The 15,195-nt window shown below is 39.1% G+C and overlaps 1 protein-coding gene across 4 annotated transcripts in view; it reads left to right on the top strand.

Annotated features, from left to right (window-relative positions):
• Dock4 (dedicator of cytokinesis 4) overlaps positions 1-15,195 on the top strand; it is a 492,219-nt gene that overhangs the window by 439,797 nt on the left and 37,227 nt on the right. For all 4 annotated transcript variants that reach the window (XM_029561952.1, XM_017797318.2, XM_008829790.3 and 1 more), the window contains 3 exons: positions 7,889-8,037; positions 10,173-10,259; positions 12,039-12,143. In XM_029561952.1, the coding sequence (XP_029417812.1) occupies positions 7,889-8,037; positions 10,173-10,259; positions 12,039-12,143 (341 nt within the window). The remainder of the gene's footprint in view (positions 1-7,888; positions 8,038-10,172; positions 10,260-12,038; positions 12,144-15,195) is intronic.

Genomic DNA, 15,195 nt, shown 5'->3' with positions numbered 1-15,195 from the left:
CTGCTTGTAAAGTGTCCCAGTGGTTATACTGTGTTGTACTGTCCTTGTCATTGAATTCTGGGAATTCTTTTATTTCTTTCTTAATTTCTCCTTTGACCCACTCATTGTTTAGGAGTGTGTTGTTCAATCGCCCTGAGTTTGTGTAGTGACTAGGGCTTTGTCCAGTGTTGATTCTGAGTTTTATTGCATTGTGTTCTGATAGAATGCATGGAATTATTTCAATTTTTTTTGTATTTGTTGTGGTTTGTTTTGTGACCCTGTATGTGGTCGATTTTTGAAAAAGTTCCATGGGGTGCTGAGTAGAAAGTATATTCTTTGGTGCTTGGGTGAAATATTTGAAAGATGTCTGTTAGGTCCATTTCATGTATGTTATCATTTAATTCAGACATCTCTCTGTTTATTCCTTGTCCAGTTGATCTGTCTAATGGAGACAGTGGGGTATTGAAGTCCCCTACTATTACTGAGGTGGAGTTAATCTGTGTCTTAAAGTCCTGTAGTGTTGTTCTTATGAATTTTGGTGCATCAGAGTTTGGTACATATATGTTAAGGATTGTAATATATTCTTGATTAATTGTTCCTTTGATCAGAATGAAGTGACCCTCCTTATCTCTTCTGATTAGTAAAACTAATTTGAAGTCTATTTTGACAGATATTAGAATTGCAACCCCTACTTGTTTCCTGCTTGTCGTTTGCTTGGAATATTCTTTTCCATCCTTTTTTAAATATATATATATTATTTTTTAGAAGAATCATTTCATTAGAGCTTTAACATACTCAATAACAGTTTCCAGAGCAAAGATACATCTCTTTCAAAAGTGGCTATAAAATTTTTAGGTTCACTGTTGAATTAATACAGTTATACAATATTGTACTCAGTATAAACCCCGTAAGACATAAAATTGAATGAGTTTTTAGCCTTTCAAAAAGATCTCTGTTTCATTTTAAAATATAGTTTCTTACAGAAAGACTCATTATTTTTGCTCATAACACTGAGATGTTGGCACATGCATCTCTAATCTGTATGTACCTGATTATTACTAGTCATAATCGGTTGCATTTTGATCCTCGGCACTTGAGTATGTCTATAGAGTCATCGGGTAGATTTCAATGGTAATGTTTATCAGCTCTACTAATTAACATGAAGCATAAAAACTTTTCCATCCTTTCACTTTAATGTAGTTCCTGTCCTTGAAGGTGAGATGGATTTCTTGCAGACAGCAAAGAGTTGGATTTTGTTTCTTAATCCATTCACTTAGCCTGCATTCACTTGGCCTGTGTCTTTTGACTGGGGTGTTTAGTCCATTGATATTTAAGGTTATTATTGAAGGATGTGTATTGGTTGCCATCATTTTGATTGCTGTTTGTGTTCTCTAATTTTGTATTTCCTAGATATTATCTTTGTTTATTTTCGTTCATTGCCCCTGGGGTATAGTTGTTTCTCTCTCTGCTCTCTGTATTGCTCCAAGTATTCTTTGAAGGGCTGGTTTTATGGATATGTATTCTTTCAGGCTATTTGTGTCATGGAAGATTTTTCTTCCCCCCTCAACTAAAATAGACATTTTTCCTGGGTAAAGTATTCTGGGCTGGCATCTATTGTCATGTAGAACTGGAAATACCTTGGTCCAGGCTCTTCTGGCTTTCATAGTTTGCATTGATAAGTCAGCTGTAATTCTGATGGGCTTTCCTTTGTATGTGATTTGTTTTTCTTTTGCTGCTTTCAGTATTCTCTCTTTGTTCTGTACACTTAGTGTTTCTACTATGATATGTCATAGGGAGTTTCTTTTCTGATCCTGTTTGTTTGGTGTTCTGTGTGCTTCCTGTATTTGTATGGGGATGTCTTTCCTTAATTTCAGAAAATTCTCTTCTACAATTCTGTTTAAAATCTGATTAATACCATTAACCTGAAATTCTTCTCCTTCCTCTATTCCTATGATCTGTAGATTTGGTCTTTTCATGGTGTCCCACATCTCTTGCATATTCCATTACTGTGTTTGTGTTTTTTCTTTTTAATTCTTTGCTTGAGTGGTCCAATTCTTCAACTTTATCCTCCAGTGTTGTATTCTGTTTTCCATTTCATTCATTCTAGTGGTGAGGCTTTCCCCTGTTGTTTCAAGTTGGCTTATTGAGTTTTCCACTTAGTTCTTCATTTCTGCCTGAGTTTTCTTCGGTGTTTCTGTCTCTTTTGTGAATTCATTCAGAAGTTTTTTATTTTATGTGTATGAGTGTATTGCCTGAATGTATGTGAGTGCACCAGAGTCATGCAATGCCATGGAGATCAGAAGATGGCTTCGGATTCCCCTGGAACTGGAGTTAAGGACGGTTCGTAGCCGCCATGTGGATGTTGGGAATCAAACTCAGATCCTCTGCAAGAGCAGTCAGTGCTCTTAACCACTGAGCCATCTCTCCAGTCCCATATTTATTATTTTTATTTTATGTGTATGCATGTATTGCCTGCATGTAGGTAAGTGCACCCTTGTCATGCAATGCCTGCGGAGGACAGAAGAGGCTGTCGGATCCCTAGAACTGGAGTTACAGACAGTTGTTAGCTGCCATGTGGGTGTTGAGATTCGAACCTGGGTTTTCTGCATGAACAGTCAGTGTTCTTAACCCTTGAACCATCTCTCCAGCCCCATGTTCATGTGTTCTTTAAATTTGTTGAATCCCTTGATCATGTTTATAACTGTTCTTTTAAATTCAGTGTCCTGGGTTTTCTCTAGGGGGTTCTCCTTGTAGAACTCTTCTACAGGACTGGTAGAGTTTGGTGGGGACCTAGTGCTTTGGCTTTCCATTTTATTATTCTTTTGTTGTGATTTTGGCATGTGAATTTCTTTTGTTGTTTATGATTCTGATATGAGAATTAAGTTGACATATGCTTTTGTTTGTATTATCGGGGTGCCTAGGTCCTTTCCTTGTTGGTTATGTAAAGCTGGTTGGTACAGGTTTCAGGTTCTCTCAGGTTTTATTTTGGAGGGAACTGATGGCTTCAGATAAGCACTATGTGGAGGCAGGATCCAGGTTCTCTCAGACAGTGCCCTGTGTTCTCAGCCCCTATGCCAATGGGGAGACCAGAACCTGGCATTCTCTGATGGTCTGCTGAGATCATAGTAGCTACATGGACAGATTGGAACCTCATCATCTTTTCTAAAAGTGTTCACTGCTCCAGGATTCTTTCCTTTCTGTTTCCCTCACCAACTCCACATCTGCTGTTCTTTACCTATGAACTCTGTTGATCTGTCCATCTCTTTCATCCCTATTCTATTTTTTTAAGATTTATATATGTGTGTGTGTGTGTGTGTGTGTGTATGTTACGTGTGTATAGGTACTTCTCAGGCCAGAAGAGAACAGATCCTTTGGAGCAGGAATTACAGGCAGTTGTGAACCCCCTGATATGAGTGCTGAGAAGTGAACTCAAAAGAGCAGGAAGTGCTCCAAATTGCTGAGCCGTCTCTCCAGTGCTGCCCCCCATAGCCCCCCATTCTAGTTTTATAGCACTTACCCATTATTATTAATTTTTTTTGGTCTTTTTGAGACAGGGTCCCCCTGTAGCTCCAGCTGGCCTAGAGCTTGCTATGTAGACCAAGCTGTCCTTGAACTCACAGAGATCCACCTGCCTCTGCCTCCCAAGTTCTGGGATTAAAGCAGTGTGCCACCATGCCCAGCTAGCCCATTATTTTTATTATTAGTTATAATTAACATAATATATGCTGTATGTATTATACGTGTGTGTATGTCAGTATGTAGACATGGTTTTCAGTTAAAGGATGAGTTCTTTCAGGACAGAGACAATGCTTTCTTGTTCTTTGTCTTCTCAGTTTTTCTAAGACAGTCTAAGAATGTGAGGCCCAAATGAATGCATGACTGATGAATGAACTCATCAACTCAGTCTTAACACAGTGTGCAGATTCTTCATCAGTATTGATAACTCCTGAATCATTAAGGGAACAACCTAGTATAGTAGACTTATTTTACTTTAAAAACCATAAGATAAGAATTGAGAGTGAGGACTAAGAACAAACTATTCTAGCTATGCACAGACCCATTCTTGCTTTCTAGAATAATGTCCACATTTTTCTGAGATTGCAGAGATGGGCCTTCTTTTCCTTATTTACTCATTTGAAGTTTGTTCCCTCAAGTCATAAGTAATGAGTGTTTTTCCTATATAACATTTTATTATCTATTTATTTATTATCGTGTATGTGTGATGTGTGTATCTAGTCATACGTGCCACACCCTTGTGGAAGTCAGAAGACTTTTAGTTCTTTCTTCCACCTTAACATGGGTTGAGGCATGAGTCCAAGGATTGAACTTGGATCACCAGACTTGGACATTAAGTTCCTTTCCCTGATGAACCATCTCTCCCACCCTGACTTTTTCCTTTTCTCACTTATGTTCTCATTTTTGTATGTGTCCGTGATGAAAATGAAATAGACAAGGAAACCTTTCTCTCTGTTGAAATGATTTAACCTTTCTCGAGTCTTCTATAATAGTGCCTTCCATTCCTAGTTCATTTCCATTCTTTTGTGTTATCACTATTAATTTTTTTGCATATTGATATTTTTGCTGTACTCTTGTCAATATAATGGAATGACCTGTGGTTAATGGTGTAGCAATACATTTCTTTAGAATTATAAGCACTTAAAAGGTGGTCTCTTGGAGCTCTTCCCTACTCAATGTATGTCACCTCCTAAGGAATGGAAAGATAAACATCAAACAGTTCACTGAAACCTGCGCAACTTCACGTTGTTAAAAATGAGGCTCACTGGTGGATCATATTGCTCACACCTCAAAGGTACATATGCTTTCATATAACAGACTCTTTCAGCAGTGTCCTAACATACATACTCTCCTCAGCTGGGCGTCATCACTTTCCCAAATCAGACTCTAAAGCAGTTGTGATTAACCTCCATAGGTCTCTGTGGCACCAGCAGTCACTTAGCTTCCTCTGGCCACTTGCTGGTCCCTTCTTGTTTTCTCAGACTTTCTCAGCCTGGGAAAGTGGTAGAGGGGCTAGAAATCTCTATTACTTTTTTAAACTTGTGGGAAAATATGTATCACATATGCTTTACTTCCATAACCGTTTTGAAGTGCACAGTTTAGTGGCATTATGTACACAACCATTATCTACCCCCAGAACTGTTTTCATCTTCCCCAACAAAACTCCTTGCCCATTAATCACTAGTCCCCCTTTCCTCCTGCCCCAGCAACCACCATCCTGCTCTCTTTCTTTGACTCTTCAGGCCCTTCAGTCATTCCCCGTGGGCCTCTGTAAGAAGGGCAATCCTCAATCTTTTTAATCCTGAGACTAGATCAATCACTCTCTAGGAAACTTTCAAGTGCTCAGGAGACAGAAAAGACAAGAAAAATAGACAAGAAAAATAGCTCCTGAAGAAGGTCGTTAAGATAAACAAGAGTTACTTGCAGCTGTTGGGAGAAGACTTGTAGGACAGACTATGGGATCATCATGGTCCAGGAAGGGAGCCATAGTTGGTTTAGAGGACAGGAGCAAAGAAAGCTGTTGAAGAGGAAACAGATTCACATGGGTTTTCTTAGATGTGTAGTACTTACTATAAAAACAGAAAATTAAGCATAAAGATTCATCTCGGGAAGCCTTGGAGAAAACTAGAAGACACTTCTGATTGTAGCACAGTTCTGATGATCTGCTTATTATAATTCTTGTATAACCAGACCAGTCTGCCATGGAAACCTCTAGTATAGCATTTCTTCTTTTTCCATAGCCACCCATTTACTGATACCCTTAGTGAATTCTCTGTGTCTATTTCATATTTAATCCCTGTAAGAAAAAGGTCAACAGTACCAACGCAACAAAGGGCATCAAAGGGCTGTCCCTATGGACAGCTTTCTTGTACCTGACTGCCTGTGGACCAAGATGCATCTCACTTCATTCCTCATTAACTGATGCTGGAACCCAAGGGCTCCAACTAGAAGGCTGGAAGCCATTCAGCTATGAAAGCTTCTTAAAAGCAAAAACGCTAGCTCTGTTTTTACTTGAACTATGTGGAGGGAGATATTGGGAGCAAGCAGGTGATTAGCAGCCCTCTCTCTTAGGAAGTCTAACGTATTGTTTTAGCCACTGAGAATGATCGTCAGGTTTTGATCAGGGGTGCAACATGATCAGGTGTGCTGAAGAAAATCATACTGGTAGCAGTGCACTGAGTAAAGAAGAGAATAAGTGATTGATGATGGATTATAATTACCACTGAAAAAATAATTGATGCCAGAAGATTGATACTCCCTAAAGGTAATTGAAGAGGGAAAAGGCTAGCGGCTATGTCTCATGGGGCTTCTATACTTACAAGGCAAAAGCAAAGTGACAGGGACCTAGGCTTTTCTTATTTCACTGTTTTGTGTATGAATATGTAGAGATGGTCGAATCATAGTATTACCATAGAACTTAGCCCAATACCTTAAGACTTGATACGCAAGTTACCTTAAGGCCAATAAATGAAGGGAAAAAAATCCATATATTGATACTGTATTTAAAGTTACTATTACAGCTTTTAAAATACATATGTATGGTAGTTAAATGGATTAATAATGTAAGAGGTGGTCAATTTCATTCCATTTGGAAAATGAGTTGGCTGTTGCAGTGCAGTTTTAGAGAAAAATTATTGTAGTCCTTCATCAATGACAGTGAATTCTGGTTCCTACCATTGATCTATTTCACCATAAGTATGAGTCAGGAAAAGAAGCAACCTACAGAATGGCAACTGTTATGTTCAACACTGCCTCTCTGCTAGGTGTACTTAAGCCCCAAGATATCATTTCTCCTGTGTGAACAGAAAAATCACTCCTTTGCCTGTTTCTACAGGAAATCCAGTCATACCAACCATGTGGTGGTTTCAGTGATCTTACTGAAATTTGTGGGGCCAACCGACAGGGTCTTATTATAAAGCCAACATACAGCATATCTATCCTCTCCTTCCCTCCCTCCCTCCCCCCTCCCTCCTTTTCTCCCTTTCTTAGACAGGCCACATCTAACACTTTCACCATTACCATCCTCTACTCTGATGCAGGGGTTTGGTTTGCCTTTGCTTTTTGTCTTCACTCAGCTCTCTCTGACTTCTTTGCCACTTCTAAATTCTGGCTGCATTCTGAATCACCCTCCCATGTACAGATTCAAGTTTTCAGCCCTTTATTATCTAAAACAATCTAGGTATATTAGTTAATTAGTTTCTTAAATAGTTAGGTAAGTCCTCTTCTTCTTCCTCTTCCTCTTCCTCTTCTTCTTCCTTCTTCCTTCTTCCTTCTTCTTCCTCTTCTTCTTCCTTCTTCTTCCTTCTTCCTCTTCTTCTTCCTTCTTTTCTCCTCCTCCTCCTCCTCCTCCTCCTCCTCCTCCTCCTCCTCCTCCTCCTCCTCCTCCTCCTCCTTCTTCTTCTTCTTCTTCTTCTTTTGTGGGGGACAGTCTCCCTGTAGCTCCAGCTGGCCTGGAACTCACTATGTAGGCCAGGCTGACCTTGAACTCACAGAGATCTGCCTGCCCAGATAGTTTTCTAAACATGCCCTTTCCAAGGTCTCCTAATCTCCAAGATACTTACTTATGAATTGTCCTTGCAAGCAAGGCATGTCCTGCTGCATCTTTGAACTGCCTATAGCATGACATCTTTGAACATGTTTGTTATGCCCAGAACATGTGGAGACTGTGTCAAGGAGAACTAAAAACAGAAGAGAGAAACTGAAAAATTAAATCCAGCTTTCTGATGAGTCCATCAAGGGAAGTCACTGTTGATTAACTTGCTGTTGCATATATTCTGGAGATGTTTCTACTACATTCCAAAATTCAGAAAAAAATATTTTCTTAAGTCTGTGGAAGCAGTCCTTGCAATGACATGATTTGGGGTCTTGACTCGTCCTCCCCCTTGATGTGCAGAGGCTGCATATACCCTCCTGTTGTATGATGAGCTGCTAGAATGGTCTGATCGGCCCCTCAGGGAATTCCTGACCTACCCCATGCAAACAGAATGGCAGCGCAAAGAGCACCTGCACCTCACCATCATCCAGAACTTTGACAGAGGCAAAGTAAGTAGCACTGCCCACCCATGTTCTTCCTTTTTAATTCTCCTCAAGCAGGATCCTCACACTTTAGTGTGCATTAGAAACACTTGAGAGCTTGTTGAAATGCGGTTTCCAAGCCCTGCCCCAGACATTCTGATTAAGTAGGACTGGCAATGGCCTGGGGAATCTGGGGTTTTAATGAGGACTCTGGGAAATTCCCACATGCCCAAACTCTTCATCAGCCTTTGACTACCATGAATCTTGAGGTACTGACACTGTTTTATCCCACTGTAGCTGCTGTACTTAAATACATAGACAGGCTGAAAAGACTGCTCAGTGGGTAAAGGCACCTGCTGCCAAGCTTGATAACCGAGTTTGATCATCTTGCTCTATATGGTAGAAGGAGAGAACCAACTCCCACAGTTTGTCCTATGACTGCTACATGTGCTCTGTAATACACAGAATAAATATCTAAAATAGAGTAAATATACACATAGTGACTTACAAACCACAGAGACGTATTGTCACTGTTTTGGGGGTGAAAAAGTCTAAGGTCAAAACCTCAAGGATTCTCTGTGCTGAAGCCTACTTCCTCATAGATGGCGTCTCTTTCCCATGCCCTCACGTAAAGGAAGAGTGCTTGGCTCAGGGGAACTTCTATAAGGGCACTAAGTCCTTCATGACCTAATCAACTCCTAAGGAGTCCTCTCTCCTAATATCATTACCTTAGGAGTTAGGACTTCAATAAAAGAATTTAGGGAAAATGCAAACATTCATGTGCTATAGCATATGGCCATATTATTCTTTGAAAAAATATACCCCTCACTTGCTCCCAAACTGGAATGCAGTCTTACCCATTCAACTTTTCTTTTTAGGTAAAATGAAAGAAACTGGATTTGTTGAGGAAGTTTGTAGCAGCCCTTCATGTATTTAGAAATGTTTAGAGTGCTGGAAAAACTCTCACTGACCTAATGCAATTTAGAAATCACTCTACTTCTTGTCCTTCTTCAAGGGCTTGCAATTCTCTTTTAAAAGATTGTGAATCAGAGCACCAGTGTTTATTTGATGTGAACTCTTGCTTTAAATATCTCTTCCAAATTGCAAAGGTTAAGCAGAAAGTTAAAAGACAGCAAGTGGCTGTCATTTCTTTTTAGAGCATAATTGGATATGACTAACATTTTGATGCAGAGAAATTGCTTCTCTCCTGTCCTTTATTACTTGTCTAACCAAAATAATACAGCTTTACATTAATACCAGAGACACAAGTCTTTGTGTCCTCCTGATATAAAAATTTCACCTGTACAGTAAGCTATTTCAAAATCTCATGTATTGGCCCATTCCCAGGAATTTGTACTACATCAGGATTATAAACCATGAGCCACAGGGCAAATGGGCCACCACCTCTTTCTCTACAGCCTACAGGCTACACATGACTTTTATGTATTTAAATGGTTGAAAGAAATTAAAAGACTAATAATACTTAGTGGCAAGTGCAAACCATATGAAATCTGCTTTTGTCCACATATTCTCATTAGAATATAGTCATACTCACTTATGACTCTCAACTTATTTCATGCTACAATAGACAAAATGAATAATTCCGACAAAAACTGTATGGCCCTAAAGCCAAAAAATTATTGACTGCCTGTTCTTTTAAGGAAAAAACTTTGCTGAAAGCTATGCCAGACAGAGAAAATTTCACATTTCTTCTGAGAGTAACAAGCTGTTCTAACCAGAGTCTAATGACCCACACAATTTGCAAGTGCAAGTGAGCTGAGTAGGAAATCCATGACACCAGGCTTGTATAATTGGACCTTAGGGGTCAGTGATAATTCCCTCCTAAGAACTGAGAGAATGTGTATACACATCTACAGGGCCATTGTTTGCCATTGTTTCTGCAGTTGTTTCAAGAAGGTGATTGTGACACAACAGAGAAAATATTGTTTCTGTATCATATGTTAAGGACTTTTAGGAGGAATTGTCACATGTTATTTGATGGTGTTTTCTTGCTTAAAATGGCAGTGATATTATTCGGGGTATGTTGTAAGATTAGTGGAAGGCTTTTTGATCCACACAGTCATGTCCTGACTGTTGGATGGAAGTGAGCCTGACTGTTCAGTATGGTGAATGCTTCCATTTACATTGCTCTCTGTCCACAGTGTTGGGAGAATGGCATCATCTTGTGCCGGAAGATTGCAGAGCAGTATGAGAATTACTATGACTACAGGAACCTGAGCAAGATGAGGGTAAAGTACTCATTAGGTGTAGCACCCCTTTTCAATCAATTTTCCAACGTGGCTGTATGAAACCAAGTTGGTCATCATCTTGATAGGCCTTATAGAAACCCTTTTAAAATTATATTTTCTTTAAAACATACCCTTATACAGAGAAATAACAAAGTCATCTGTGTAATGCTTTTGATTAATATGCATATAGGGAGCCCTTGATCTGTTTCTAAAACCCCACATATGAAATGCACAATCTAATCCAGGATTAATATTTTAAGTTATTGTAGAAAATCTCTATGCTGTTTGAAGAGCTTCCCAACTGCACACAAATTTCTGTAACCATTATACAGTTCTTGTCACCATGATCTGCAAAACAAAATAATAGAAGTGGTTCACTGGCTCATTTTAAAATAAATTAGAGCCAAACTCTGTATCAACTCTCTTTACCTTCAGAAATGTTTCACTAAACCCAAATTAAAGTGTTAGTACAAATGCTCAAAGAGTTTATCATTCTGTATTCCTGAGTCATTAGTTTGCATCTCTTTGCTTTTAAGTTCACACAAGTCCCTGTCCTACAAATCCTTAGTCCTAGGTGTTGTGAACATTTTGTGTCATGTTGTAATGCACAAGGTCCTGATGAGTGCTGAGGTTCTTCTGGGTTTCTAAGACAGGTTCATCAGCTCATATATATTAAAAAATATTATGGTGTTGCCTTTCAATTTTGAGGTCCCCATTTCAGACATGCTAGCATAACCCTTCAACAGCTTCCAGAATCCCTTATTAAGCCACCACAGTAGCTGAGTCACCTTGTGGGAACTGATTCTGTACCTTTGGCATAGTCCTTCATGTCAGAAGGTTATCAGTACTTCTCCTAGCATGAAAACAACAAGAAAAGTCTGATTTTAACTCTAGTTCATCGTGCTGACTCTGGCAGGCCCCGCAGCTTCATATAAACACATTGCTGTTCTTCTTGGCAGCTTGTCCCTGTGACAGAAGTGAGGTTACAGTGTTTACCAGTGAGAGCCCTTGGGTGCCATAGTCAGGAAGATTTTTAGAAATCCAAAGCATTACACTTCATACCAACTGCTCTTTGGGGTGCTGTTACTGAGGGAGAGGGAGTCTTCAAGTGCAATATTTGTCTTTCTCTGGAAGCCCCTGGGATGATAATACTACATCAAAGAAGCCACAAGCTTTATTTGCTTCCTAGTTTGAATATGGTCAAAGACACACTTAAGTGCTTTCAGCCCAGACAGCACTTTGTGCTATATGACTCCTTTGGTTTAGTTGGTTGATTGGTTTACCCTTGTCCGGCCTATGCAAGATTGTTCCTCCCACATGTCCTGAGTCTTGAATTACCACATGTAGGGCAGAGGCAAAACCACAGGTGAGTACACCTGGCGTAAGAATTCTCCAGAAAGATTTGACTTCTAAATTTTCATATTAATGTCTGTTTCTCCTATTTCTATTATAAAGTAAACATTTGATTTTTGTGTAGAAGTAGTTTGTACCAGTAATAACATGTGGTAATAAACTTGATCCTGGAAACAGGAGTCAGCAAACTTCAGCCTGTGGCCCAGCAAGTTGAGTGGTGTGATGGAGACCATTGAAATGGTTACTTTCTGAATAATTGTAAAATTAGTTTGCTGATTCTTGCCTTCAAGTATTAAAAGGGGGATCAAATTTCATTTTCTGCAAGTTGAATTAAATGAAGTTCACCTGTATGTAGACGCATACGCTTGTACTGATATGTCTGAGAGGTGAGGTAGAATACTCCGAACTTCCCCCATGCTTTCCTAGATGATGGAAGCCTCTTTGTATGACAAAATCATGGACCAGCAGCGCCTGGAACCTGAGTTCTTCAGAGTTGGATTTTATGGGAAGAAATTTCCATTTTTCTTAAGAGTAAGTAATACCGTGTCTAATTTTCTTTCCTTGTTCTGGTTCAGATACCCCAATTAAGAAAACTAAGGTATTAATGACACTTTATGACAGGGAACAAGACAGGTGACATCATGACATTTTATTGTATTCTTTTAATTTCCAAAACTGTTAATCTAGAACATTTTATTTTGGACAGATTCTAGAAATCAAGCAATCAAGTTTATTTTATGGCCAGTTGTCAGTGGTTAAAGTTTCCCTGTGTGGTTCCCTGTTGTGTTCACAGTGCAATTTCCATAGAGTTAGCATTCGAGAAAAATGAAGGAAGGCAACAGGGAATGCAGAGTGCAGACTGTGGAAAACAGGAGAGTGACATCTAGTAGAAATCTTACCTCTAGAGCCATGGGAAGAGTGTTGCTTGGTTTTTTGTTTGTTTGTTTGTTTGTTTGTTTGTTTTATGACTTTGTGAAAAGGTAAATGTTACCCAGCAGAAACATCTAATTTATTGCTAGTGTAAACCATTTCAGCAAAGGGAAAATTCCAGACAGTCCAAGGGACCTACTAGAGAATAAAGTATTTAACTCTATTCTTCTGTTTTCACATTCGACCATTATATACTTTAATGCTTATTGGATACCTCAGTATCGAAAATCTTCCATGTATTAAAACATTGGTTAAAAGAGGAAATTCACTCACTCATGGGGCAATACAGAGTGCTCTAGATAACTGATGAAATTGAATCCCTTTGTGAGCCAAGTGTGGTAGCTCAATCCTGTAGTCCCAGCACTCGGGAGGTAGAGGCAGGCGGATCTCTGTGAGTTTGAGGCCAGCCTGGTCTCCATAGAGAATCCAGGCCAGCTGGGGCTACAGGGAGAAAAAGAAAAGAAAAAAGACAGTAAATATAAAAAACAAATATAATAAAAAACAAATATATATATATATATACCTTTAAAGATTTATTATATAATAAGTATGTATTTTTAAAATCAGAAGTATTTAAGAAGCCCAAATTATAAAGGAGGTTTAGAAAACTACAAAACTTCATGGACCAAAGTGTTAAAAAGACAATTAGAATGAATTACCTCTCTAGAGCCGGTCTTTTCAAAGTAGCTTTTCTCTATATGTCATTTCCTTCAGGATGAAAGACAATGATCTCCCTCTGTTGGTTTCAGAAGGACACTGCAGGCTTCAAAATCCCAAGCCTGGCCTTTTAGATCCTAATGTTTTATTTATTTTATTCAAATTAAAAATAAAAGAATATCAGCATTTAAAAGTTAAATTTGGGGCTGGAGAGATGGCTCAGTGGTTAAGAACACTGGTTGTTCTTGCAGAAGACCCAGGTTTGAATCCCAGGACCCACGTGGCAGCTAACAATTGTCTGTAACTCCAGTTCCAGGGGATCTAACAGCCTCTTCTGACCTTCGTGGGCATTACATGACATGGGTGCACTTACCTACATGCAGGCAATATACACATACACGTACATAAAATAAAAATAATAAGTAAAAAAAAATTTGAAAAAAGAAAGCTGGAAAAATTCACATGAAGGCTTGTACCTGAATGCTCATGACAGCACTATACTTAACATACAAAAAGTAGAAACAGATGGACAAGCCGAAATGTAGCATATAGATGCAGTGGGTTACTACTCAGCAACAAAGAAAGATATATGCACACACAGTCACAAGCTAGATAGACATTGATGATACGTTAATTAAAAGAACCCCAGGGCTAGGGCTATAGATCAGTTGCTGAAGGGCTTTCCCAGTAGAGATGAAGACCTGAGTTCAATCCCCAACATCGAATAAATCAGGCATGGTGGTGCACACCTGTAACCTCAGTGACCAGGATGTACAGACAGGAGAATCAGAAAGTCAAAAGTCATCTTTGACTATACAGTGAGTTTGGGGCTAGCCTAGGATACATGAGACCCTGTCTCAAAAATAAATAAAATTTAAAAGAAGCCAGTCACAAAAAACCCCACAGTTATTATTGTTCCATAATATATAAGCCCATAAAAACAGAGAGCGTCGTTGTGGGGTTGCCAGGGGCTTGGGAAAAGAAGTGAAAGGAAATGAAAGCTAATGGGCCTCCTTGCAGAGGATGAAAATATTCTGAAGTGAGATTGTGCAGATGTTGCACAACTCTATGAATGTACTAAAAAGACTAAAATACATTTCAAATTTTACAGTAGCACATAAGTCTCAATAAAGCTATAGTTTTCAAAAAACATATTGATAGAAGAAATTGCTTGTTTCCTTTTATTTCTTGAAGCCTAAATATCAGAGCCCAAACTTTCATTTTATTCAAAATAGCTTCCTAATACCATTACATTTTTATGTGTTGAACGTAATTTCCTGTTTTGCAAACTGTTGTTACATATAGACTTGTTTTTAAAATATTTCAGTTATTAGAATTTTAAATGTATTACCTTTGATTTAATCAAGAGAATGCATTAGCTTTTAGTCAAGCATGGTGGTGCATGTCTTTAATCCCAGCACTCAGGAGGCAGAGGCAGGTGGACCTCTGTGAGATCAAGACCAGTCTGGTTCATAGGGACTTCCAGGCCAGCTGGGACTACGGGGAGAGAGACCCTGACACAAAAAAGAAAAAAAGCAAGAGAGAGAAAAAGAGAGATAGAGAATGTATTATCTTTTAAAAAAAATTTTTATATTGAATTTTTGTGTATTTCATACAGAACATCTCAATCAATCTTAATCATCTTTATACTCCCTTCCCCAGTGGCACCTTCCCATAGCACCCCCCCCAACACACTGGAATCCATACATTCTGTAATTTGTGTTAAGGCCTATTGAGTCAAGTTAGTGTCCCCAGACACTCGTCAGTTCAATTTCATCTACTGAGGTGTAGTCAGCCTATCTCAGAGTCCCTCGCTTTAGGGAGATCAGCAATTCCTCACCCAGCAGTAATTAGCTGCCAATATTTCCTCAGCTAAGGTTGGAGTCTGCTGTCCATTTCCACAGTTCTATGCTGGGGTTTTGTCTGCTTGCGTTTTCATGGGTCTTGTACATGCTGACACCACTGCTGAAGGTTCATATGAGCAGGGTCCTAGGAG

Source organism: Nannospalax galili, unplaced genomic scaffold (genome assembly GCF_000622305.1).
Source record: "Nannospalax galili isolate Female #2095 unplaced genomic scaffold, S.galili_v1.0 scaffold674, whole genome shotgun sequence".
In the NCBI taxonomy this organism is placed as follows: Eukaryota; Metazoa; Chordata; class Mammalia; order Rodentia; family Spalacidae; genus Nannospalax; species Nannospalax galili.
Note: the sequence above shows the minus strand (reverse complement) of the source record. Positions and strands in the feature narration are given on the sequence as shown.